The sequence below is a fragment of the Vespula pensylvanica genome, chromosome 4 (genome assembly GCF_014466175.1).
Source record: "Vespula pensylvanica isolate Volc-1 chromosome 4, ASM1446617v1, whole genome shotgun sequence".
Taxonomy (NCBI): Eukaryota; Metazoa; Arthropoda; class Insecta; order Hymenoptera; family Vespidae; genus Vespula; species Vespula pensylvanica.
Genome location: NC_057688.1, coordinates 4,757,919 through 4,785,709, shown reverse-complemented (window position 1 = coordinate 4,785,709; position 27,791 = coordinate 4,757,919). Strand labels below are relative to the sequence as shown.

Genomic DNA, 27,791 nt, shown 5'->3' with positions numbered 1-27,791 from the left:
GAGAGAGAAAGAGAGAGAAAGAGTGAAAAAAGAACAAGTGAAAATTCGACGAAATCGATAAAAAATAAAGAATGTGACTTTAACTCGCACCTGGTACCAGTAAGAAAAGAAAGAAAGAAAGAAAGAGAGAGAGAGAGAGAGAGAGAGAGAGAGAGAGAGAGAGAGAGAGAGAGGCAGAGAAAAAATAAGAAATTTAAGTCGATGCAGTTAAAAATGAAAAGAAAAGAAAAAATAAATAAATAAAAAATGTGTAAACTCGAAGAAAATGCAATCATTAGAAATTTTATCCAATTTGTATCACGTAACCACCTCGAACTTCTATGTCGATTGTGATTCCACAGATTCACATACATAAATATATAAATACCTATGTCTGAGTTTATATTTGATACTACGTTTAATATATAAAACGGAAAAAGAAAATATGTGCATATATATTTTTCTCTAGTAAACAAAAATATCAAAACCCAAGAGAAATTCTTATTAAACGAATGAAAGATATAAATGGTATGTGAAAAAGGTAAAAAAAGATGGCTCCATGTTCTCAGACCGAATGAATGAGATTTTCCGATCGAAAGATATAAAAATAAATAAATCGAAGACACAAGCTGTCCAATATTGCACCAACCTGGCTATATGCCAGAGATTCAGATTAGTCGAAGTTGCGTTCTGTAGCTCGCATTATGCAGTCGGATGCAAAGAGCCGTAGATATTCCGTCGTCCGTTCTCGTTATCTCTCTTTCACCCTCGCCATCTTCTATCTTTCTCTCTTTCTCTCTCTCTCTCTCTCTCTCTCTCTCTTTCTCTCTGAGGACTAACGCTCTCAGAATGAATCGTGATTTATTCCGACCATGCTATTTCTATCTTCTGCTCTCTTCACGTTGGCTTGCTTCGTTCAACTGAGAAGGAGACCCTTGAAATGGTACTTTCAAGGTCAAGCAACTTTCCTTTGTTCATATGTACGTTCCTTGGCCCATCTGACTTTTTCCATCCCTTTTTTCTTTTCTTTTTCGAAAAAGATACATAGATATATGTGTGTGTGTGCAAAATTTAGATATAAAATTTAGATAAAAGATATGTGTAGTATAATATGCCACGCCTTTGAAAACAAGCACTCTATAAAATGAAAGAGTCGCGTGTTTGGGGCGTGCGCACTATAGTCAACATTCTAGGCTCATTTGAGGTACATTCTACGGTGTCAAATTCCCAAAGGAATCGTGGGGGAGAAAAAAGGACGTGCAACCCACAAAGTGCTGACGGATAGTTGTTCAGTATCAACCAGGTGCGCGAACAAGCAGTAGCAAGATTCTAATTGAACGTTGAACTATCTAAAGAATAATTTAAGTTTGACGGAACAGATCATTTGATCGGAATTAAGTCCGATAACGATTTGACGTGATAACGATGTAAAAATTAACATCTATCTTCTTGTTAAGAATCGAAGTTATCATAAAAATTATATATTATAAACTCAGTGATGTTTCTAGGAGAAACTTACAATGATCCAAGACTCTTTTCGAAATATCGAAAGGATCCAACAGTTACAACTACTACGGAGTTAACAAAAATCAACATAATCACTATAACTCTTTCCGAATATAATCAAAATGCTATCGACATATCATTAGTGATCCTAGGAGTCTCTCTAAATTTATCAATAATCTTCATTGTAGCCTTGAACTCATTTTTACGAGTATCGACGAGCTGTTACGTTATCAGTTTGGTCGCTTCGAATTTGGTAATCATGATCGAGCCATCACGAAGGATTCTACGATCGATCTTCGAATTAAATATTCCTATGAATCTCGACTACGTTTTTCACGTTAGTTTCTATTCGTCTATATTAACTATCGTGATTCTTAGTATCGAGAATTATATCGGTTCTTGCGAAAGACACATTTCCATAAATGAATACTTCGCAAAACTATCTAATACAATAAAGAGAATAATTTTCGTTTGGTTGGTGTCCGTCATGATCACAGCAATGGAACTACATCTTTACGATCATTTCGAAAGAGACGACATGCATGATATATTCGCAGCTTCGACAATCATGTTTATGGTTCTACCATTTATAATTCTTGTTCTGATTCATTATGCAATCATTTACGAACTATTATTGACCAAATCGATCGAAGGACAATGGCGATCAAGGGATCTGGATAATTTTCGTTTGTCAAGTAAAACATTGATAAGTGATAACAATGACATTATCAAGATTAACCTTAATTGAAATTGTTTCTAATCTTTTTTTTTTTTTCTTTTCTTTTCTTTTCTTTTTTTCTCTTCCTCTTTCTTTTTATAGTTGGCCTGGTCTTGGCATTTTTTCTCACTATGGTGCCATATAGAATCGCAAAGGTAATAACGTCGTTAAATCCAGATGCAATGTGGTGTTGTTCGATTCAACAAATGGAAATTGTTTATCTACTCATTAAAATATTCCCTATCGTATCTACGATCGTTTGTTACGTAGCATCTGAAAAATTTCGTAAAGGATTCCAGGTTTGTATTAATTTGTTATAATAAAGTTTACAGTTCAATACTAAATTGTTCATTTTATTTGCAGAATATCATATGTTTGAAATGTAATAAAAACTTATGACATTCGGTTTGAATTAACGAAAATAAAGAACTTTTCATTACTATAATAATTATGATAATAATCGTCAAAATTATAATCAATGATAACAATAACAACAACAACAATAATAATCATCTCATTAAGGATATTTAACAATAACATTATAAACCGGTAAGGAATAAAGAATAAATAATAAAAATTGTAGAATAATATTAAAGTTGTAAAAGAAAAAAAAAGGAAAAATTAAAAAAAAAAAAAAAAAGAGAGAATAAAAGGAAAGAATTCATCGACAAACGAATTTAAGATAAAATCAAATTTACAAGTCCTTCCTCTTCCAACTCGACTCGAACAATTAAAAATTCCTCTCACGAGCCTTTCTCTATTCTTTCCAGCATCCACTAACATAAAACCAAAGGGACAAGGTAGTAGAATAAATAGCTACTACTACTTACTCGTTAAGAAGGAGCATGAGTGCATTCTACTCGAGTTGTTTCGTGGCACATTGCCGAAGGAAGATGTATCGTACGTGCCATCTTCGATATATCGGATAAAGAGGATACGAGGAAAAGAGACAGAGAAAAAGAAAAAGAGAGAGAAAGAGAAAGGAAATCACTGGGAGTTGAAGGCGTTCGCTCGAGACGACGTTTCCGGTCTGAACGTCACCACTTCTTAACTCCTACTTTTCAACTACACCAACAATCGTATAACAAAAAAAAAAAAAAAAGATAACCATTCTTCAAATCAGTAAGTAACGTTAAAATTAAAAAATTTTCACAAAAAAAGAATCTCAATAGTCAGTATTCAGATTATACATATTATACATCTTCGAGATATTTTTAAAATGAATTGAAAAAATTTTTTGGAAATATACCTCGAGATATATTTCAGAATTGATTAAAACAAAATCTAAAATATTTTATACGCTTTCGAGATATACGTTTCCAAGTCGATAAGAAAAAAAAAAAAAAAAAAAAAAAAAAGAAAGAAAAGAAAGAAAAAAAGAAAAGAAAAAAGGAAAATCAGCATACGTATCTATACAAAGCCATTGAAAGATAAGATTTACGGGACACGATAGATAATTCATATGCAGAACATGACAAAAAATATAAATAAAAAAAAACACACACACACACAAATTCCCGAATCGAAGCCCATCCTATTATCTTATTTTATCGTCCGAATTTATGCGGGTGTTTCGAAAGAACACGAAGCCATACTTTCAAAGTACTAAATTTGCTTATGAATACGAAGTCGAACGTTGGAATAACGAATACGCTTGAAAAGCGATGATCCCAGCTAGTGAGAAATAACAAAGCGATAATAATAATGATGATGATGATGATGATGATGATGATGATGATTAGGTTGATAATATTAGTAATAATAATGAATAAACGAATGAATGAATGAATGAATGAATACAAGTTAAGAGAAAAGCCACCTTCGTGTTTCGTGACGTTCAATATCGCGACGAAATCATAGCACGAACATCAGATCATGTAATCCACAACAAAAGGCATCGTTTAATCCCACTGCAATATTACGCAGAAAAGACTCGTGTAACTCCCACGTTTCTTTTATTTGTGCCACGCAAATGCAAACCCCCACGTTTTGCACGTTACTATACATACAATGCTAAATAAAAAGATTGAAAACTGTTTCTTTTCGTGGGGACGTTCAAAAGCGAACAAAGAAAGTTCTATCCTAATATGTGTCAGTATTTAACTTTCTACAAGATGATCCCTGAATTCTATTTTAGCAAGTGAAGTACGAATTTTTATTTTTTTTTTTATTGAGACAGTTTCTATAAAAAAAAATATATATATATATTTATATTAAATAATTAAAAGAAAATTTAAGCCTTTGAATATAACAAATAAAATAATAGTAATAATAATAAGCTTTGAGAAGTACTAATTTTTCTTTTTTTTTTTTACAAATTTTATTACATAATTAACAATAAAATAAATATAATAAAAAAATTCTAATCTCATCGGGAGAAAGGCTTTTTAAAATTATATACCGATTCCTAACTTCTACTTTAACGATTAAAATACGAATTTTTTTGATTCAATGAAACACTTCCTAACAAAAAAAAATATATATATATATATTAATTCTTTGAACATATCACATGAAATAATAATAAAAATAAAAAAAAAAAATAATAATAATAATAATAACGAAATTCAAAAATCATTGGAACGTTCTTTATGTTGTTATTACTTGGAATACAACGGACATGATAAAAAATTTCTAATTTCGTCGAGAGACTTCCCCTGAAACTAAATAACAAAATTATTTACTCGCGCTGATCAAAGAGTTAACACGTGTTTCGATAGCTCAGGGATTATATGTATGTTCGTTGTTGCATATTCTATAAATATCTACCACCACAAGCACATCAATTTAAAAGACTCGTAGAGACAGTAATAGCTGCCTCTTTCTCCGTGTCGTGTAACCATAATAAAAGTGGCAAGAGTTTCGGCCGTGACGAAACGAGCGTATAAAAATTCGTAACGTTTTGCGACCAACGAAAGTTATATCTTTTTCTTTTTTTTTTTTTTTTTTTTTTTTTTCCTTTTCTTCTATACAATTTATGCAATCTGAAGAGAATTTTAAATGTAAATGGAAGTTTCATTAAAATACGCATTATAATATCTGAATGGATATTAAAAATAAATTTGCGAAGATATTATTTTTCATTTGACAAAAAACCTGTGAAAATTTTTAATTTCTCATAATAAAAAACGTACGTATTCTTTATATAATCACGCAGAATTTTGAATAAAAAAAATAAATAAATAAATAAATAAACGTTTCGTTAAAATACACATCGAAATATTTACCTAAAAGAAAATTAAGGATAAATTTGTGAGGACATTATTTTTCATCCGACTAAAGATCTACGAAAATTTGGAATTTCCACGTCGACGTAAAAGACGTACGGTTTCTTTTCGTGCAATCTAAAAAAGATTACAAAAGCATAAAAATATAAGTTCCATTAAAATATGCGTTACAGTGTTAAAAAGAAAATAAAAAAAAAAAAAAGAAAAAAAAATTTCGTCGCATTGTTATAATACCTTTAGACGCGATTAAAAGATTCGTAAAGATTTTTAATTTCGCGCCAATTTCCAGCCATAAAAAATATGAATCTTCCGATTGGTTGTAAATCAACGTGTCTTCTCTATTCTTCTATGAGAAACAAAGATAGATAGATAGATAAATAGATAATTAGAGATAGATAGGGAGAAGGAAGCACAAAAGGTAATATGCTGCTTCTCAAGAAAATGTTTTATCAAGTGCAGCCGTTAGCAAGCCAAGTAAAATTATTATCCAATGTATGCTCGCCTATATATACACGTACACGCGAAGAGACTTAATGAATTTGAGACCTTTTGCGGTTGTAAGTTCCATGGAAAACTTTGAAGGAAACCAACGAACCAACGAATTCGCAACGCAGCACGAGCTCGATATTCATTCTGCATGAGAATTTGATTAAAAAATTTTTTAATTAAGTTAAAAGAAAAAAAAATAATAATAATAATAAAAAAGAAAAAAAAAGAATAGAAACAGTATACATATGAAAGTAACGAGAATGAAAAAGTTTGTGGCCCGACTTTTTTTCCTCATATTTTTTCTCTCCTTCCCTCTCATATCTTTTTTATTTCAATATCAAATTAGATTAATTTTAATTCGAGATTACAAACGAATGAATAAAATGTTGGAATGTTACTTTCGAAAACTAACAAATAATGTTAACCTACGTTACAAAAGAAATCTCCTAAGACTTGTTATTATACGAAGTCGTACACAAATCGATTGGCGTCTACAAGACGTTAATACGATGCACGTAGATTGAAAGTTCAAGTACAACAATGCGAAGGACGTTCCTTGGTAAATAAACGATCTCGAGTAAGCTTGGTGAAAGTGCAAGGTCTTATCAACCAATATAAATGATCTTCTTCTTGGATCTAAATATCCTCTCAAATGTATTCCAATGAATAATCCATCTATCTATCTTTCTCTTTTATCCTGTATACGTATGTATATATATATATATATATATATATATATATATATATATATATATATAGAAAGAGAGAGAGAAAGAGAGAAAGATTTTATATAGATATGTGTATATATATATATACTTATATAATATTTATTATACATACAAAAATAAAAATGAAATTATTATATTTGAGATATACGTACTCGATCGTCTTTGATAGTTTAGTATATTATTGAAAAATTAATGAATAATTAAATTAACAAATATACAAATATTGATTCTTCCAATCGAGTTAATAATACGAGCTATTCAGATTGATACGGTAACGAAATAAGAGAATACATCTTTGCTTTCAAGGACAGCAATCAATATGGTAATTGAACGCTTAATTATCACGAGGTATATGATCGGTATTTCTTCTCTTATTTATTAGTTACGTCCATCGAAAAAGTTAGCTGTCGATTTCTCGAAATTAATTTTCTATGAGTATGCTCTACAATTCGATTATTTAAATTAAAATGAAAAAATAAAAGCTTATTTAAGAGGTATGATTTAGAAAGATTTTAAATGTAAGAAAATGTGTATTCACGTGCGAGTCCAATCCAGAAACATCGCTCAATGACACGAGCTTAGTTTTATCATAGATATGGTTTCTATGCTCGTTTCGACGAAAAACACACGAAAATGAAAACTACTTATAGGTTTTAGCATTAAACTCTCGACGCGAGGATACGAACGGATACGTGACCGTAATGTAAACAATTCTTGGCGCCTTTGTAGGTACACACGAACGAACGAACGAACCCAACAAGCATTCGTGCGAACATTTCTTATCGTTAACGAGCTTAAAATTTATATATATATATATATATATATATATATATATATATATATAACAATTTCTATAAAATTATGGAAGATCGTATAAAATAAAAGTAAAAATAAATAAGCGAATAAAGAAAAATAGAGCGTCGAGTATTTTTCCTTTATTTCTATTTATTTGATAAATATTTTTATTAATAATTAGTGCGTATACGTATTTTGTTAAATAAATATTTGATCGATATATATGAATACTTTGGTCAATAGAAATAATTAAACGTTAAAGTTTTGTCATTTATATTACGTATTAATATTTTATTATAAATACTAATTAGTTACTTCAAATACTGATTAAATTTACAATTTTTTACTGATCCAATATATAGTAGCCTTTCTTTTTAATCTATAGTTATATATATTCGTACCAAAGCGATAGTTTTTCGTCTTATATAAAATTTATATACACATCCACCTACACACACATACACACACACACCATACATACATACATACATACATACATACATACATACATACATACATACATACATACATACATACATACATACATCATACATCATACATGTATGCATACGTATATACATACATACGTATATACATACATACGTACATACATACATACATACATACATACATACATACATACATATATATATATATGAGACAAAACAAAACAAAATAAATAAAATAAATCGTAGAGTATTTTTTTTTTCCGAAATTTCTTACAAGACAAAAAACATTCTCCTTCAACGAATCTCCCCCCCCCCCTGCCATCGCTCTCACCAATCCTCCTCCCCACGCAACCGCCATTTGCATCTTGCACCAAGGATAAACAGAAAGGAGGCACGTATCATACGATAACGATAACGCGTACATATACATATATATATATATATATATATATATATATATATATATATACGTATGCAGTAAAAATGCACATTAGGGAAAAAAAGAAAAAATACCTTTTGCCAAGCAGTAAAACGTTGTAAGTCTTCTAGGAGACGGTGAATGAACGACGATGTCTTGTGTTTCCGGTGATCACAGGAACGATTCTGATATCGCATCTACGCACTGCTGTGCGCAATTAAAGTATAAAATGCACGCAACAAACGTTAAGCAATTAGATTCGAGAAAATGATTTCATTGTCAGGTACATTGAAGGTTAAGAACAACTTCGTCTTATGTTATTCAACGTACGAGAAAATGATCTTCGGTCTTTTATTAACTCTACACACACATAATCGCACACACGCACACGCGTTCCTACACATATGTATATCCGATATATATATATATATATATATATATATATATATATATATATACGATGTACGAAAGATAATTAAGATATTATTGTTATTGTCACTCGTTACGTTTGTAAAAGTCAACACAAAATGTCATCCGATCGTCCTTCGATCCGTTTTATTCGTCGAACACACGACCAAATATTACTACGTAAAAAAAAAAAGACGTACGTCACAAAAATTAACTTCGTCGTCGGAAATAAGACTAGAAGACGTTAAAATGAAACGTTGAAGAGCGCTACGACTCACCTCAACTCGGTTCGGCACTACGGCTCGTACTGCGAAACCTCGACGATAGCTCGTCGCCACGCGACTACCAACTCGAACGGTCTACCGCGCAAGATGGCCGCCATGACGAGCTCTTCTGATTGGCTAAGGTAAACGAAGCTCGGTTACTTCCGATATCCCGCTCTTATCTTCGTAAATGCATTCACCTTCTGTTTTACATCCAAACGAATCCTTTTGATAATGTTAAGTACGAATAAAAAATATTTAATACGTATAAATAACGAAGTATAGTAATTTTATACATGATTTAAAATATACTCTTTGCATAGAAATTTTGATCGTTTAAATTTGTACAAGTAATAAAGTATCAAAATTACGTATAATTTGAAGTCAGAAAATTTATTAAAAATGTTCATTCTTTTCTTTTTGTAACAATTATCATAATAAACAAAAATATTATAACGAACAACGAATCGTAATATTAATCGAAATATTATTTCCTTGGCAAAAAAAAAAAAAAATGAAATCGACTGAAATGCATAACACTGCAAACTGTATAATGTTACTCGTGCGTGGCATATTGTATTAGGTACATTCTTTGAGCGTATTGAATATGACTCGACGTTTATTATACCTTTTCTCGCATTTTGAAGTATATACGTGAAATTCCGACTCGACAAGTTTACACACAAAGCGGAGAAATTCTTGATAGGGGGTCGCACGCGCCTAAATACAGGGTTGCATTCTCTATTCCTGCACGCAACAGGAAGTACGATGGTTTGACCGACACAATGCTGTCAAAATAAATGCTTCGACAATACAAACCGAACGCACGCACATGAATAAAAAAGGAAAAAAAAAAAAAAGAAGATGATTCTTTTATTCGTGTGCAGGAAACTCTAAACGAATATTTTTCTGATGTCGATTGTTATTATCGTTTCTAGGTTATTTACCACTTGTTCTATATAACAGAATAGATTCTAAACTTCGTAGATATAAATATTCAATTCTTTTTATATAATTTTCTTGAAAATTTTGTTGTTGAAAAAATTAAAAGTTATCGATTCGATAAAAGCTTCTGTTGTATAAACTTTCTCGTTTCTTCAATCGAGGGCGCCACTCATCGATTTTTTTTAGATGTGAATCAATGTAACTGTAAAGTGAACGTTCTATTTGTATGCGTTTACACGTATAATTTCTACTATGTATATAGAGAGTTAGTTTTCAGAAAATAAAATATAGTCGTCGCGTTCAATAATTACTAGGGATTTTTTTCAGTGTATTAACTAGTCGAACGTACAACGAACGGTTCATGTGCATGATACTTTGATATTAGTAAGACTTGTGTGCGAAGAAAAATATAAAAGTAATACAATGGTAAGGAAGAAAAAAACTGATTGTTTATTTTTAAAAAGCTTAGCTGATTCGTATACATCCGCCTGCAGCTTTAGCCTGTAACTTTATAAGGAAGTGTTACAGCTGAAAATAGATCAACACAGTTTTATAAGATTCTTATTCTTCTCGTTATATTTATGTAAACATTTCGTTTTATGTAAAAAAATTGTTTCATAGCATACCTGATTGTTAACTTAATTACGTAATGAATCTTTCTTTTTATAAATTATTTTATTACAGCAAAATCCTAATGAAGATACGGAATGGAACGACATTCTCAGGAGAAAGGGAATAATTCCTGAGAAAGCCAAAGAAAAAGAAGTGACAGAAGATCAAATATTAGATATTGTAGAAAATACAATAAATGAAAAAACTGGGCGGAGTAAGTATCTTTTTCTGTGGCATCAATTGAAATTCAATAAATAATATTTGATCTTTTTCTCCTTTAGCTGCTAATGATTTAGAAAATAAAACTTTGGATGAATTGGATGAATTGGAAGATGAAGAAGATGAGAAGGTTCTTTTAGAATATAGACGTAAAAGGATAGCAGAAATGCAGGAGTTAGCAAGAAAAGACAAGTATGGAGAGGTTAAGGAGATATCTGGAAAGGATTATATTCAAGAAGTTAATAATGCAGGAGATGTTTGGGTAGTTCTGCATTTATATAAACCAGGGTAAGTTATGGAAGAATAAAATTTGTAATATTTATTAAGTTAGATATAATTTATTTCATATATATTTGTTTAGAATTCCTTTATGTTCGCTCGTCAACCAACACCTAGCTTCCTTAGCAAGAAAATTTCCTGCAACAAAATTCCTCAAAAGTATTTCTACTACTTGTATACCTAATTGGCCAGACAGAAATCTTCCAACTATTTTCATTTACCGCAAAGGAAACATGGTTAAAAAGTTTATTGGACCAATAGAATTACGTGGAATGAAACTTACCGAAGAAGGTTAGAATTTGTCAATATCAAACCTATAGTTATATATATTTGAAATATTATAACAACAATAACATACTCATGAACATAAACATAATTTATATTTTAGAATTAGAATGGATGCTTGGTCAAGCAGAAGCAGTACCAACGCAAATAGAAGAAAATCCACGTCCGCAAGTAAAAGATGTTTTATTTTCTAAATTAAAAGGTGATAGCGAGACGGACGATTGGTAATTTCTTTTAAAATTAGGTAATTATAAAGATCAATGAAAAGGTGCTAAAAATGTAAATATTATGTACCGAAAAATATTTCATTTCTATTAATTTATGTATATACAAGAATTTATGTATATACACTTATTACAAAGTATTAACTCCAAAAATTTCATTGCTAATACCTTTTAACGGAATAAAGTATTTAATTTTCCTATTTTATATTTTGCACAAAGATTTATTTCTCCACATTTGTTTTTCGGAATGTACGATAACTTAACCAAAATTGACAAAAATAATTTTTCACTGATTATCGAAATTCAATTTTTTTAATTATTTAAATCATAATCTTAAAATAATAAGATGGAACAACGTGCGCATTTATAAATCAAAATCGAAACTCTCTTTTTCCTCGCAAGTGTAATAATATATTTTATCAATACTTACGTAACAATCAACAGCAAAATATACATTAACGATGCCACGTACGGACCAACAATGCCATATACGCATTTATTTAGATAGACTAGTTTGTGTTTTGATTTCAAGAGTCGACCGAAAGACGCCTTTTTCGTGCTGTTTATATTTTGTCCTCAAGGACTTCTCAAATTTCTTTCTCACGTAAATGGCACGTTACGTCTCTTTTTCATTGTCGACTAAACAGTTCTAGTAAAGGCATCATCGCTTCGACAAAAAGATTTAGTCGCTATTCGTCGTTCTAAGAAGACGGTCGTGAGGCAATTTTGCCGGTGAGTTTTATTCGTTTTAACGCATAATTCTTTTTTTTTATCAATTTTAACTTCTTACATTATTTTACATAAATATTAATAATTTTTCTCTTTTTCTTTTTTACGATTACAATTTAATTTCATATCATTGTTAAGCGACGTTACATGTTGATGCGTATATATGTATATGTATTGGATGATTAGAACAAAATTATGCAAATCTTTCGTAGGAAAAAGATAATTTGTTCGATTGTTTTTAATCAACGATTTTCTTTCGTATATGTAATTAAGATTAGCAATATAAATAGGAGTTCTTTATTCAGTAATAATATCATGGTTATACGATATAAAGAAGATGAAAAAACACTCGATTTTGTTAGTAGTAAAAATCTCTTAAGAAGAAATGAAAGAGTGGGGATAGTCATATCTTTTTGTATTGGAATACACGTGTGTATTCTCATTCAATACGTTCGTATAAAACATACAGTTTGGTTCAATTATTCTTTACACTTGTAATTCGTTCGAACAATTGTACGATTTACCGTTCATTAAGATTATAGTAGATTATATTTTAATAGTAATCGCATAGATACCGACAGCTGCTCCGTAGATACGTAATTTTTATTTCTAATCCGTTCATTTTCTCCTTTGAAATATTTTCTTAAAAATTTAATATAAGTCAATGATTTAAGATAATTGCTGATTAATTATAGTTTAATTACTTTAAAGATATATATGAAAATAAACTATCCATTTATGTTCGTTCCGATGTTCACTTTATTTTTTAGGTATTATGAATATTAAAGAGGACAATGTAATTAGTAGTTTGGAAGGAGATGCTTGGGCATCTTCCAATAATTTAGAAGACGAAAGAATGGATAGTACCGGCGACGTATCTGATCGTTTTAGAAAGGAACATGATTTATCAATGATTAGGACAGATGTTTCTGACAATCAAATTGAATTAGTATTATTAACAGAGAATGAGAAAGAAAATGAATGTATTATTGAAATATCAGATTCTGTCGTCGACTGCGTTAATCAGACTTCTAATGATTTTACTAAAGCACCAAATGATTCAATATGGATTATGACGGATAAGAAGACACAAGATGTCAATAAAAAAATTCTTTCCTTAGATTCACAAGTGTTCAAATTAGCTATGTTGGAAGCAGATAATACGGTATCTTATTTGCCATATAAATATGATTCAAGAAATAATAGAGACTCGTTAAAATTGCAATCTGATAAGAATACATTTGTACTTAATAATCTGTGTAATACTCGTAGTTTACCTAACATATTAAGAGGCCCCAAAACATTTTCTAAACATGATACATCTTCTATTCCGTTTGAAACAGAAGATAATTCTTATAATAATAATTTCGTACTTGAAAATAACGTTTTTGAGGAAGATAACATTAAGAATATTACAAAATCCCATCATGAAAGAAAACAAAGACATAATCCATTGATTATACAAGAAGAACCAGTTAATTGGGTAGTTAATACTACAGATAATTGTGATGATAATTGTATAAGAAAAAATAAGTTCAATTCGAGGAGAGCAGTGAAATTTAATCATAGTGATAAAAGAAAAATGAATCGTAAAAAGAAATCATTTTTATTTAAAAAGGTAAATGATAAACATGATAAAAATGTGAAAAAAGCTTTCCAGGAATCTAATGTTACTACAGATTCTACTATGTCTTGGAATAATGTTTTGGAACAAAGTAAGGAAAAAAATAATGATTTAGATCTTTCTATCAGATTCAATACATTTTATGAAGAACAGTTTCACGAAGATTATACAGATCACTTTGACATCTTAACAGATGTTATAAAAGAACAACAAGTTTTAGGTGATAAATGTTGTGATATAAATTCTAATAACATTCATAGTTCTAATGTTGTAGACTATCCAGAATTACAATGTCAGGATCCTCTAAGATATAATTTTATAGATCAGATAGAAAATAGCTGGGAAGGTAAGAATGTTATTTTTAAAGATGATAGCTTATCGGATTGCGAGGACTATTTTCAACATAAAAATAAAAATTATTTACTGTTTGGGAAATGTTCAGATACAAAACATATTTCTTCAAATGAGTGTGATTTAGAAAAGGCAAGTATTTATACTATGCACGATAAAAGTTATTTATCAAATTATTTTAATGATTCATTGGATGATGCATTCTACCAAAATAATCCATCATATAATTGTCTACAAAATTCTTTAAATAAAAACAAAACTAAAAATTTGGATAATCTGTTATTCGAAGAAAAAAAAATTGAAACTTATTTGGGAAGCCAATTAAATAATGATTTAAATTCTTCAAATATTAATTTTGCACCTGCTAGTATTAATAAAAATACAACACATGATTTTTCAACTAATGATTTAGAACATTCGACTATTATAAGCGAGAAAATTAATGCACAGCAGAATGTTCGGTCTGATGTACTTTTTAACAAGGATCTTCCTGCAAAATTCTCATCAGATTCAAAAAATATAGCATTAACAAATTTGCCTGAGAATGATATACATTTAGAAAAAGTAGTACAAGAAGAAAAAGAAATGCATTATAATTATATGATTGTCCATAAATTTGATGAAGAATTTAAGTTAAAATGTAATTATGAAGAAGCAAATAATAAACTATTTCTAATGAAAGAAAGTGACTCAAATATAGCAGAAAATCATAATCCAAATGATATAAAAAAAACAAAAAATGTTATAGAACCGTAAGTTATATACAAATATACTTCATTTAGGAATTCTAACATATTACATGTAATTAAACATATTTATAGTTTACAGTGTTTACTATGTCCATTAAAATTTTCAACCAAACGTTCACTGGCATTACATATAACAGGGGCACATGGAGGTAGCAAACATGTTTTTTTTTTCTACATGTATTTATATATTCTTAATTTTATCATTACATATCTTTTTATAGATATGTATGTAATATTATGCGAACGTTGCGGTCGACTTTTCAATAAAAAGTATATCTTTAATAAACACTTTATACATTGTGGCTGTGTTAAACTACCTTTTACTTGTAAAACGTGTAATAGAAATTACAGGTAAGAAAGGTATCTATGTTTCTTCATCAAAAAAGAATAGTGCAATATATGTGTAGCTGAACACGGTAAATAATTTTTGTATACTTATGTCTTTTTTTAGGCATAAATCATCTTTGTTGCACCATCTTAAAATCGTGCATCAAATGGAAAATAAACAACATACAACAAAGGCATATAAATGCGATATATGTTCCAAAATATATAGAAAATATGGTGCTTTTGAAAAGCATTTGGGTATACATGTTACTTCCCAAAAATCTCTAAATCTAAGGAATAGGAAATATACTTTCATAGTCGCTGATTAATGTTAATAATAACAAATTATTGAAATAAGTAGGTTATGCTCAAGCAATTGAATAATTATTATTTTACAATCAATTTCATATGACATATTATTTTTATAAGTTTGCAACAATATTTTTTATATACTTGATAGAAAACTTTTTGTTTTTTGTTTAGTTCACGCACCGTTTAATTTTCGTTCGTTTAAACAAATTAATCGACATAAAAGAAACAGAGTGGAAAAGAAAATGAAAGAAAATTGTCGTTCAAACGTCCTTACATCGATTCCTTTAAGAGATTAAGTATTTTTTATGTTATATAATGTTCTATTTATGTAAATTTGACTGACTTAGATTATACTGCTATAGTTAATATTTATATATATATATATACATATATAAACTATATCTACATGTATGTATATACGTATATAAACTATATATATATATATATATATATATATATATATATATATATATTGTTCAATAATTGTTTTATGTGCTAATTTTATTTTTATATTTTTTATAAACGTGTATAAATGGATTATATTAGAAAACATTTCGATCAAAACTAATTTTATCATTTAACATATACATACACGTTATGATAAATAAAACTTGTCGTATTTTTGTTCGTTTAATCGCTTTAAGAACAAAGATATAGAAAATCGAAGTCATTGTAAACTATAAAACGAAAAATTATTAATAGAAAATTATATCGGCGAATATTTGTATGTATTTAATTTTTGATAGTAGGACAATCTCATTACAAAGAAATCTCCTGCGGTAATTTAACACGAGATAAACAAATAAACAAAATAGAGGTGACTGAAAGTTAATATCATTTCAAATTGTACGCAGTATTTCCAACAATCTCTGGCCTTGAATGTAACATATAAAAAGAAATGTCAAATACATAACAAAAATTATAATATTTTTATATGATATTTAATATGTTTCGTAAAAATAAAAAAGAAATGAATAAAAGAAACTATCATCTTTTCAATAAGAAATTCTCCAAAATAACAATATATGGAAATATTGTGTGTAAAAAATGTATAGGAAGTATATACGAAGATTCCACTTGCATATTAATTACAATAATTATTAAAATAATTATTCCTTTATAATTCATTACGACAGATTAATGAACGTCTGTACCAAGAGTAAAAATTGTTTCTCAACAATTTGAAACAATATTAATCCACGAAAAGAAGCCTTCACGATTTTCACGTATCTAAAATCCCACGTAAAATAAATGCTAAATAATAAATAATTAAAAAAGATAAAAAGAAAATAAAAGAAATGATAAAACTTATTTAATTATCGATACGTGACATTTGACGATACGACTTAAAACAAGCACATTGTCTAATACTATTATTGGTATTATTCCCTTGTGTTTAATTATTGTTGTTAATGAGTTGTCCGCACGCATGAAAGACTGCGACACATAGAAAAAAATCCGTTGAGAGGATCACGCACGCGATAAAAAAGCTTTGAGTTAATTGCATCATATAAATTATCTAGAAGACAAGCATTCATTTCTCATTGAGCGGAAACGATCCTTCGACTAATTAGTACAATTTAATTAATTTTTTTATCGTTAAAATTTAAATACGATTTATTATTATTGACGATGCGTCCATTGTAGATCGATACAAGCGTACGAACTAAATAATACATTTCTTTCTTTTTTTTTTTTTTTTTTTTAATCCAAGAAAAAAATAATCTTTTTTGTTTTCACCCATAAATGATATAGCATCGTATGAATTAGATTCATAAGTCTCGTTTTTGTTTTTTTTTTTTTTTTTTTTTTTTTTTTTTTTTTTTTTTTTTTTTGGAATAAAGAAATAAAATTGTCCTTATCGATTTCAGATAAATCAAAAAAGTTTTTTTTATTCCTTCATTTATAAATAAAGAAAAAAAGATATATATATATATATATAAATGAAGGAATAAAAAAAGTACAGGAGATTAGAAAAATAATAAATGATTTTATAGACACGTATAAATCTTTTTCGGATTACAGATATAATAATTTCATACTCCATCTGGTTAAAAAAAAAATCGTGTGGTAAAAATTCCCTCTGTTATTCAGCGTTTTAACCATTTCGAAATAACGCGCCACTTTTCACTGTAATCTCACTAAAGCTAAAACGATAAATATTCTCGGACTATATTTCGTTTTCTTACATTTACAAAAGTTGTTAACGTAGATTGTTTTAAGTCACGTCTAATTAGTACTAATTAGTTGTTCTAATGACAGAGGAAATTAAAGGATATATTGTGTATAAATTTGGAAGATTAATGGTATGTGATATTTTAAATATGCATGTACTCGTTATTGCGATACAGGCGTTACGTCATTAATATGTATAGGTGTGTGTGTGTGTGTGTGTATTATTTGTACATAAAGATTTTACAAATTATTGGAATTTTATGTGCACGTGAATATATAGTTCGATATCTTTGGTATAACGTTACTTTAAATTTTCTACGATCGTGGATAGTCGATGTTTCTTTTGAAAATGTTACAATCCCTATGTAGTACAGCGTTGCTTCTGTAATTTGACGTTGATAGATGGTAGACGATTTATAAGGGTAAGACAAGACCGCGACACACTTGGAAACTTCTTTCTTTTTTACATTTTCATTCAAATGTATACAACGCCTCGAAAGACCCTCTTTTTTTACGTAAATTTAAAGAACACTATCGTGCCTGTCTAAGAGACAGCTTAATCTCTATCGATTATACGAAAATAAAGTTCGATATAATAAGTCACTCGAATACGAAATAAATATATATGCGATATGAAAGAGATTTTCGATTGATATCGATATCGATATCGATATCGATAATGTTGTTAAACTTTCGGAAAAGAACTGAAATAAGTTGCAATATATTAAGAAATAAAAAAAACTACGATAGGTCGCGAAACATTCGAATCGCGAATTTTGATTGGTCCATCGTAATATATATATATATATATATATATATATATATACACAATACGATTTACAATCGTAACATTTTTGGAACATTATATGGAGAACGATCCTATGACGTCAGTATTTTTACTTTTAAAATCAATGTCCTGAAACTGTTGCCGATAAAGATATCAAATGTATATATCAAATATAATCTTATATATTTAGTGATACAAACGAGAGTCGAGGAAATGAAATGGCGGGTAAATTGAAATTCGTAACAATCGATTTGAATGAAGATAAATGTCGAAAAATTGGACTTTGAATGTTCGAAAATTTTTATGTTAAATCGTATATTACAGGGGAAAAAAAAAAGAAAAGAAGAAAAAAAGAAAGAAAAGAAGGAAGGAAGGAGGAAAGGAAGAAAAGAAAGAGAAAGAAGAAAGAAATAAAGAAAGAAAGGAAAAAAGGATTGGAAGGAAGGAAGGAAGGGTCACAGCAGTGGCGCCAACTACGGCGAAAAATGGAATGAGAGCTTAGGCCGGAACCGCGCAGATCGTCCTCAGTAGTTGCCCAGACGCTGTCACGGGCGTAGCTGGATGCTGGGTTGTCTCTCTCTCTCTCGCGCGCGCGCGTGTGCCGCAGGGAGGTGCTTCCTTTTCTTCTTCCTCTTCCTCCTGACCTACCACCCTCTCGCCGTTTCCTCCTGTCGCCGTTTCTCCTTCTATTTTCGACGAGGCGAATAAAATAATTCATAAATTAATCTAAGAGCAAGTTATATACGCGTGGCAGTAGTAGTAACAACACAACAATAAGCAAAACAACAACAACAACACAACGAGGAGGACGACGACGACGACGACTACGAGGACGACGAGGACGACGACGACGACGACGACGACGACGACGACGACGACGATGATGACGACTACAACAATATTTAATAATATTTAATAATAATGATAATAATAGTAATAATATAAAGAAAAGAAGAAAACAGCCATATACACGAGACAACACACACATACACGATTACTGTACTTGTTCCCTCTCCTCTTCCTCTCCAGCAATCTCTCTCCTTCCACCAGCCTCGTCTCGATATCGGCTCACGTCCGTTTTCGCTCGCCGGCCGGGAGGAAGAGAGAAAAGGAGAGAGAGAGAGAGAAGCTGCATAAAAAAGGGGAAGAAAGAAAGAGTGAGAGAGAGAGAGAGAGAGAGAGAGAGAGAGAGGGAGGTGGAAAGAGTGGGTGAGTGTGTGTGTGAGAGAGAGAAAGAGAGAAAATGTGATAGAGGGGGTGGTGGTTTCTTGCCGGTCGGTTGGAGGAAGAGAGAGAGAGAGAGAGAGGTAGATAGAGATAGAGATAAAACTGATCGACGACGAAAGAATATAAGAAAAGAAGAAGAGCCGATAGAAAATGTGGTGAGAAGGAAGAAGTGTGTTTCTGTGTGTGGTGCAGTGCGGTGTCGTGTTTCTTTTTTTTTTCTTCTTCCACTGGAAAGAGAGAGAGAGGGAGAACGCCGCCGTATAGAAGATAAGAGAAGAGGAAAAGAGAAAGGAAGATAGAGCATGGCGTGGTCGGATTTAGCATGTGTCTACTACTCGCCGTGATGTGAAAGGTAAGTAACATTTGTATTGAAACGAACATTTTATTTGTCGATGGTTATAACAATTTCGTTACGCGCGAAATTCTCTCTCTCCTTTACGTCATCGATCGATCTCGCGAATCGAATTAAAAGAAAAATCTTTTCTTATTTTGTTGTATACGTGTGTACGTTTTCTATATTTCTCTTTTTCATGTGTTATTTTTTTCCTTTATAACGAAGTCGACAAAAAAGAAGAATGTGAGGACACACGATACACATACGTACTTACGTACGTACGTAGTCGTTTCAAAGGAAGAAATTCGACTCTGCTTTTGCTCTCCTATTACATACTTCCTACTTCGTGATATCAAAGATCGTACGCGCTCGGCCGGCGTCGCGTGCGTAGAGAGAGACAGGGATAAAGTGTGCGAGAGAGAGAGATAGAGAGAGAGAGAGAGTGGAGAGGGGATAGCGGACATGGCGTTTTCGAGCAACCACTTCGATTCTCGTTCGATATTTTCCTCTCCTTTCTCTCTCTCTCTCTTTCCTTCTCTCTTTCTCTCTCTCTCTCTTTTCTTCTCTCTCTCTCTCTCTCTCTCTCTCGTTCGTTTTATGTATATGTCTCTTTCGATTTTCTTTCGATTTTCTTTCGATTCTCGCATGTACAATCGAATGTATACCGGCCGGTATACGCACACATCGGAGTCTTCGCGTTAGTGCGTCGAGAGTGAAAAACGAAGTGACAGAAAACGAATTAATAATTTAACCAACGTGAATCTCTGAACGATGATAATGACGATGAAGACGATGACAACGACGACAATGATTTTTGTGATATCGATAGAGATTCTATTCAAGGGAAGAGGATCTTTTCGTACGTAAGTTTATCTTCCTTTTTGCATCGTCCCGTGTGTAAAACGTGGATATGTCGTTATTTTTGAACAACGTAGATATATATTACTTGGAAGATTTACATGAAAGATTGGAGGCGTCGAACTTTGCTGAAAATCGAATCGTTTAACGATCAATGTTTCTTAGTTGATAATACGGAAAATACGAGGTCGATTGGGGTTTGCGAAGTTTTAGGTTAGCTTAACGTATTGCTTCCTCATCGTTGTCATCATCAAAAACGATTTTGTACGAACGATGTAAGATCCTTCCACGTATCAGAAATCTTTTATCGAATATTGATATTGATAATGAAATTTCGATCGTTTTTTTTTTCTTTTATATATATATTTTTTTATTTCCTATCCAACACAAGATATTTCGATAGAAATATTTCTTGACTTAACCTTTCTTTTTCTTTTCTTCATTTTTTCGTTCCTTTCTTTATCCATATACGTACATGCATAAGTAGATACGTATACCTAATAAATCATACAAGCAATTTAGAGGTTAGAACGTAATATTTTTCATTTTGTTTTCTTTTTTCCGAAAATAAAAGGAAAGATTAGGAAAAGGTAAAAACGTTGATGACCGAAGTCAAATCGTCAGATTTTATTATGGACCAATATACATATACATATACACACATACATACATACATACATACATACATACATACATACATATATATATATATATAGAAATCGTAAAAGAAAAGAGTTAGCGACTTTTATATGGACTTTTAGTCTACAAAGCCAACGAGAAAAAGCGATTTTAAAGTGAATTTTCATTTCCATAGTGATGTCAAAAAAGAGAAGAAAGGAAAAAAGAATATATGAAAAAGAAAGGGAGGAAGATATATATATATATATATATATATATAGAAAGAAAAAGAAAAAGATAAAAGAAAAAGCCCCGCCAACTTTTGCATTTGCGAAGTATTCGATTGTAATTTTATAGCTAGCGGCGTTTCATCATAAATCTGAATTCGCGTGTGTACGCGGGACCGTACGTTTACATCGCGATCACGTATGTACAGGGATTTTTCTTTTTCTTTTTTTCCTTTTTGCCTTTTTTTTTTATGTATAACTATTGCGTGTTTTCAAAAATAGATACGATGCTTGCGTGAGTCCTGAATCTCAATATACTTTTCGTGACTGCATACTGTGTGTGTGTGTGTGTGTGTGCGTGTGTGTATCTGTATGTAAAAAGAAAAGAAGAAAAAAACACATTTAAATATTCCTAGAGAAAATAAAAAATACATTTTCTTCTTTCTTTTTCATTTTTTCTTTTTCGTTTTTTTTTTTTGTTATTATTGTTTTTATTATTTGGACGACAAAAATATAATGATCGTTTTCATCGAAACGATCCAAGATGGACGAAGTATTAAAAATGATATTTAAATCGAGCAGACCACCAATACGATCTTATTTCAAAGTGAAATCGGTTCTCTATCTCTCTTTCTCTCTGTCTATCTGTTTGTTGACTATGCGATCGGCGTCAGCTTGTACGAGCTCGCTCGCAAGATGGCAAGAAGGAACGTATTACCATGATAAAGGCAACTCCGGTCGCATCGAAAATCAAGAGAAAATTGATCGTGGAGTAGCTTGTCGAATGGCTCTGATATCGAGACCAATAAGTTCGACCAGCGAACCTGGACTTAATAATCATCCTAGATGATATAAACTTGTTATATAAATATATATACGTATATGTCATATATGTTTTATGTAAAGTAATGATGTAAAAATATAATAGAACTTTTTTTATTTTTCTTAATTATATATTTACAGAAAACTGAAATTGTGAAATATATATATATATATATATATATATATATATATATATATATATATAAAACTCGTAATATTGAAAATACAACACAGTCGAATGGTGGCTATTTTATTTGACATTAAAAAAAAAAAGAAGTAATTAAAAAGAAAATTATTCTATCGAAAAAAATTCGATATTTCAATTTAAATATGTAATATTCCATTTTTTGCATTGATAACACATGTATATATTAATAATATAAATATAGTTATGTATATTAATAATGTATGTATATATATATTTATATATTATTTCATTTTTATGTCGAAAAATATTATTCCGAGTATATTATTTTATAAACGTCATGTTTATAATATTTTATATGAGCTACTTTGTATACACATACATACACACACGTATGTATATTTTTTTTCTTACAAATTTCATTTTTGTCTAAATATATTATGAAACTGATAAAAAAAAAAAAAAAAAAGCATTTTGTTCAAGACATATAAATTGGATTAACTTTTGGATAATAGTTGCATACATTTTTTTAATTTTACAAAGGTACTATGGGATTATTTTTTCAAACGAAGAAAAGAGGATTTAGTTCATATCAACGGACTAGTTTCATATTTATCTTTCAGCCTTTTCCTCGGGTTAGCGAATTGGAAGGCAAAATATGGAGGTTTGTTATAGTATTATTTATGAGGCAGTAAATTATTTATCTTTTTTGGGATGTAAATACGAGGTATAAAGAAACGTAGTGGGAAGAAAGAATAAAAAGACCGATACAATGAAAAGAAAGTATACTCGATAGATTAGCTACTTCTCCGACACGTGTAATTTTGTAAACATTGTTCGAGAAAGATAATCGATACTTTGATTAAAAAAAGAAAAAAGTTAAAACTGTTAACGCAGTTTCGTTATTTTTTCTTTTCTTTTTTTACGAAGGTTCGTAAGAAAATAGAACGTGTTTGTTTAAAATCTACGATGAAATCTAACGAAATCGTTTTACGATTTCGAAAAAAAAAAAAACCTATTGAAAATGTTGTATTTTTTCATTCGATTCCATAAATCTGTGATCTGAAAATGCTTTATTCGTATTCTCTTTTGAAATTTTGATACTTATAATACATATTTTTTGATTGAACGTATTCACTATTTAAAAAGATGAACGAGAAAAAAAAGGGATTTCAGAGGGAGAATATTTTTAGAGGGGAAAAAAAAAAAGAAAAGGAAAAAAGGGCTCAAATAAATATGTCGTATCTCGTTTATCTAAAAAGAAAAAAAAAACTGTCAATTTTTCTTTCCATCGGAATCGACTGTTGCATCTATGATGCTTAAAGTGAAATAATTTGTTTCGACGTAAGCCGTTTTACCGAGCGATTACACGTGTCGAACAAATATATTTCGCGATTATCGTTTTTATTACTTGCTTTATATCGATGCTCTTGAATATCTATGGTTTTGATTACGTACAACTTTTAGACGTTATATATATATATATAAAAAAAAAAAGAAAATATTTACCAGAAGCTATTTATTTTAGGGTGAGAAAAGAAAAAGAAGAACGTAATTAATATTTAAAAGCTTGTATCACACAAATAAGAACATTTTTTTATTTTGTTATTTTTTTTTTTTTTTTTTTTTTAGAAATTAATATTCTGTCCTGCTGATATAAAAAAAAAACGTAGCATAATATGATTCATGAGAATTTTATCAGGAAGAAGAGAGAAAAGGGAGAGAGAGAGAGAGAGAACAATACACATAATATTAAAGAACAAGAAAAAACAGATATATATTACACGATTCGTACACATCTCCGCATCGTTCTTAACAGATAAAAATAAGCAGTGTAATAGTAAAACTCAAGAAGAGAAACGATGGACAAGATTAAAATGTTCTTTTCGAGGAAGGAAACGTTGCATAAAATTTGAAAAGATGCAATGAGAAAAGAAACTTTATTCGACATATTCTTGCATATGTGTGCATCGTATCTTATGTATCTACCTATGTGCACATAAGTTTGTGTGTAGATGTATACATACATATGTATATGTGTAGGTGACATATACGTATATCCTGCAGTCTCTCTCTCTCTCTCTCTCTCTCTCTCTCTCTCTCTCTCTCTCTCTCTCTCTCTCTCTCTCTCTCTCTCTCTGTCTGTCTATCTTTCTTTCTCTCTTTCTCTCTGCGTCGTTTGAACGAACGGACATCTTTTCCACTCGATGAATTCGCACAAATGCAAGAAAAAGCGCTTCATTTTACTCCTCCGAACAGCTTTCTATCTCTTTCTTTCTCTTTCTATTTCTACTCGTTTCTTTCGTTCCTCGCGAGTTTAACGCACCGGCAAAAAGTCCTCCCCCTCACACCTCCCACTTTCACCCTCTTACTTCACCGCCCTTCCACACACTTTTCTATATAATGGACGATCCACTTAATCTCGCGACCCGAAGAAGCTTTCAAAGTTTTAATTTTAGATAAAACCTCCTTCATCCATGAAAAGAAACTATTTTTTTTTTCTCCTTTTTTTTCTCCCTTCTTCTTTTTTTCTTTCTTTTTCTTTTCTCTCCTTATTTTTGCCATTTTTTTTTTCATTTTAAAAACACCAATCACTACACGAGTTTTTAACGAAAGATAGGAAATTTTTTTATGTTTAATTTATAACTGCAAATAATATTTTTTTTTTTAAATTATTAATTTTAATGAGAAATGGATTGAAGTTATAAAGATATTGTGTGTATGATATTTCATACGTGAAATCATCTTGGTTCAAGTAGTTCAGGTCTATGCTATGTGACATGGAAGTAGTATCGATAGAAAAGAACGAAACACAAAGGAAAGTTTCGATAAGAGTTCGTGTTACTGTTCGTTAAAACTTTCCTTCGATCGAATGTCACTTATTTTCTAGGATAATTTTACAAAGAATCCTTAAAGCGTATACATACATATATATATATATATATATATATATATATAAAATAAAGAATACTTTATTTTCTTTATATTGTGTGTGTGTGTGTGTGTGTGTAAAATATGCATTATTTATATACTTTCGTATATTTCAAAAAGTGAAATTCGACATTAATCTTTTAAAATGTATGAAAATGTAGTAATAAAAAAATGAAATGTAGAAAGTTTGAAAAATTTTAATGGCGGCCTTCTACTCTAGAATTAACATCAAATTTCATCTTTTAAAATACATGAAAGTGTAGAAATTAAAAAAAAAAAAAATACTAGAAGAAAAATTAAAATGGCGTCCTTCTATTCTACCAATTAAGGTTAACATAACATTCCAATTTTTTAATTATAATGGAAATATAGGAATAAAAAAAAAAAAGAAAGAGACATAAAAACTAAAAATGACGACTCTCCATATTAATGATTTTAAAATAAATGGCGACTTTATTCCAACAACTAAGATTAATATCGAATTTCATATTTTAAAATACATAAAAATGTAGAAATATAAAAAACAAGGAAGAAGAAGAAGAAGAAGAAGAAGAAGAAGAAAGGGAAAAAGGGAAGCTGAAAAATCAAAATGGTGATTCTCTTTTATCGATTAAGATTAATGTCGAATCTCACTCAGACTTTTCGTTCGATCTTTGCTCCGCAAATACTCTGAGAGATTCGACGTAATGAGATCGAGAGAATCTAGAGGCGAGAACGTGCGTCGATGTAATGTGATTTCGAATATGCACGGACCTCCCTCGAGTATGCTCTTGCCGCTCCTTATATTAGAGACTATTTCGCAGGGCGTTCTTGGCGAGGCGCCGTCAGGTACTTGTTACGTCCTAAGTAATGCTTCCCATGGTAATATAAAATTCAACGAAACTGGGAAGTGTTAGTATGGAAGTAGGAAAGCTTTTGCAATTTCTAGAATTTTTCTATTTTCTCAAGCATTTAAGTTAAGTGAAATATCATATACTAGATTGGCCGATAAATAACATCGACATTTACGCTATAAATTAATATAACTCTAACATAACGAACACAGTGCCTGTCGTTTATTTAGATGAAAAGAAATTACAAAAAAAGAAAAGAAGGAAATAGAAATAAATAAATTAAAAAATATCGGTATTACTTATTGCTCTATAGCAACTATAGTTACGATACGAGCTGTATGACGTCACAATAATGACAAAGCATTATTAAGATAACAGTCTCATCCCAATGAAATTACGTTACTTGGCTATTAACTGGTAAAACGACTGAAGCGTTTCCATAGATAATATTATTTCGATATACCTACACAGGTGAATGCTTAGCGAGGAGTACCTGTTCGACGAATGGGAGGTACTTGGAGCGAACACCGAGACGACGACTCAATTACAGAAGGGATAGCGATGCAAATTTCGTCGAATCGAAATTCCTATTAGAGTAGGTAGATTTAGTCGACAGTTGTACCAGATTCCAGGTGGATTCCTAATGGAAAATGGAGAAACGATTAATGAGATAATAATTTCTAATATAGAGCTCGTTTCGAACAATGTCGTAACCGAGATAAATGAGGGGAAAGAAAGATAGAAAGAAAGAAATGTATGAATGAATGAACGAATGAACGAACGAATGAATGAAAAAAAGAAAGAAAAAAAAGAAAAGAGAGAGAACAGTTTTGAATGAACGTGTTAAAAGATATCGAGTCAATGATAATTTGAGAATCTTTGGAAGTATTAAGGAACGAAGATTCTTTGGTTTTCTGATCAATGACTATAACAACGATTTCGTGAATTCCTGTTAGGAAATCGAGCGTGATATGTTCGTGGCTAACAGGGAAATTGGTGAAAAGTTTAGGAACGTTGGATGAGCAAGAATTCAAAGGGATGGATTACGAATGTGTAGGAGTGGAATAGATTGGAGATTCTAGTACTGGTATTGGAAAATAGTAATCTCTAATGTTTCTGATAATTTTTATTGAATTATCTTATTTATTGATCGACTTAGAGACACTTTTTGTTAACCATTAACATCTATTTATCTCGT

At 30.3% G+C, this 27,791-nt stretch overlaps 5 protein-coding genes across 11 annotated transcripts in view; 4 read left to right on the top strand and 1 right to left on the bottom strand.

Annotated features, from left to right (window-relative positions):
• LOC122628305 overlaps positions 1–8,729 on the bottom strand; it is a 57,215-nt gene extending 48,486 nt beyond the window's left edge. The window contains exon 1 of the mRNA XM_043810469.1: positions 8,405–8,729. The gene's annotated coding sequence lies outside the window, so the exon portion shown is untranslated. The remainder of the gene's footprint in view (positions 1–8,404) is intronic.
• On the top strand, positions 1,043–2,624 carry LOC122628306 (somatostatin receptor type 4-like). Its single transcript, XM_043810474.1, has 3 exons — positions 1,043–2,180; positions 2,306–2,502; positions 2,567–2,624. The coding sequence occupies exons 1-3, from the start codon at positions 1,478–1,480 to the stop codon at positions 2,600–2,602; spliced, it is 936 nt and encodes a 311-aa protein (XP_043666409.1). The 5' UTR covers positions 1,043–1,477; the 3' UTR covers positions 2,603–2,624.
• A 1,424-nt stretch (positions 8,730–10,153) lies between the features above and the next one.
• LOC122628515 (viral IAP-associated factor homolog) lies at positions 10,154–11,749 on the top strand. Its single transcript, XM_043810892.1, has 5 exons — positions 10,154–10,351; positions 10,610–10,751; positions 10,819–11,044; positions 11,118–11,326; positions 11,424–11,749. Exons 1-5 carry the CDS (start codon positions 10,349–10,351, stop codon positions 11,546–11,548), a joined length of 705 nt encoding a protein of 234 aa, XP_043666827.1. The 5' UTR covers positions 10,154–10,348; the 3' UTR covers positions 11,549–11,749.
• Positions 11,750–11,893: 144 nt separating this feature from the next.
• On the top strand, positions 11,894–16,012 carry LOC122628514 (probable cyclin-dependent serine/threonine-protein kinase DDB_G0292550). 5 transcript variants are annotated; one of them, XM_043810888.1, is made up of 4 exons: positions 11,894–15,000; positions 15,070–15,348; positions 15,449–15,681; positions 15,808–16,012. In XM_043810888.1, the coding sequence occupies exons 1-3, from the start codon at positions 13,049–13,051 to the stop codon at positions 15,651–15,653; spliced, it is 2,436 nt and encodes an 811-aa protein (XP_043666823.1). In that variant the 5' UTR covers positions 11,894–13,048; the 3' UTR covers positions 15,654–15,681; positions 15,808–16,012. The 5 variants fall into 5 exon arrangements, with proteins under 5 accessions (XP_043666823.1, XP_043666824.1, XP_043666825.1 ...); XM_043810889.1 differs by lacking the exon at positions 15,808–16,012 and having other exon boundaries at positions 11,894–12,276; positions 13,044–15,000; positions 15,449–15,773; XM_043810890.1 differs by lacking the exon at positions 15,808–16,012 and having other exon boundaries at positions 15,070–15,146; positions 15,219–15,348; positions 15,449–15,773.
• Positions 16,013–19,588: 3,576 nt separating this feature from the next.
• The window catches only part of LOC122628377 (two pore potassium channel protein sup-9), a 50,890-nt gene continuing 42,687 nt past the window's right edge, over positions 19,589–27,791 (top strand). The window contains exon 1 of one of the 3 annotated variants that reach the window (XM_043810629.1): positions 19,589–20,177. The gene's annotated coding sequence lies outside the window, so the exon portion shown is untranslated. Of the gene's footprint in view, positions 20,178–20,960; positions 21,023–27,791 lie in introns of those variants that run through there. The other 2 variants (XM_043810631.1, XM_043810632.1) reach the window with 2 other exon arrangements.

What these genes read in the sequence shown, in the direction of transcription:
- LOC122628306 (XM_043810474.1), top strand. Translation starts at nt 1,478, where the DNA reads ATGTTTCTAGGAGAAACTTACAATGATCCAAGACTCTTTTCGAAATAT. An exon ending in GGATAATTTTCGTTTGTCAA is followed by an intron (nt 2,181 to 2,305) that starts GTAAAACATTGA and finishes TTCTTTTTATAG; the next exon opens with TTGGCCTGGTCTTGGCATTT. An exon ending in AATTTCGTAAAGGATTCCAG is followed by an intron (nt 2,503 to 2,566) that starts GTTTGTATTAAT and finishes TTTTATTTGCAG; the next exon opens with AATATCATATGTTTGAAATG.
- LOC122628515 (XM_043810892.1), top strand. An exon ending in CTGCATTTATATAAACCAGG is followed by an intron (nt 11,045 to 11,117) that starts GTAAGTTATGGA and finishes ATATTTGTTTAG; the next exon opens with AATTCCTTTATGTTCGCTCG. An exon ending in AATGAAACTTACCGAAGAAG is followed by an intron (nt 11,327 to 11,423) that starts GTTAGAATTTGT and finishes TTTATATTTTAG; the next exon opens with AATTAGAATGGATGCTTGGT.
- LOC122628514 (XM_043810888.1), top strand. Translation starts at nt 13,049, where the DNA reads ATGAATATTAAAGAGGACAATGTAATTAGTAGTTTGGAAGGAGATGCT. An exon ending in ACAAAAAATGTTATAGAACC is followed by an intron (nt 15,001 to 15,069) that starts GTAAGTTATATA and finishes ACATATTTATAG; the next exon opens with TTTACAGTGTTTACTATGTC. An exon ending in ACGTGTAATAGAAATTACAG is followed by an intron (nt 15,349 to 15,448) that starts GTAAGAAAGGTA and finishes GTCTTTTTTTAG; the next exon opens with GCATAAATCATCTTTGTTGC.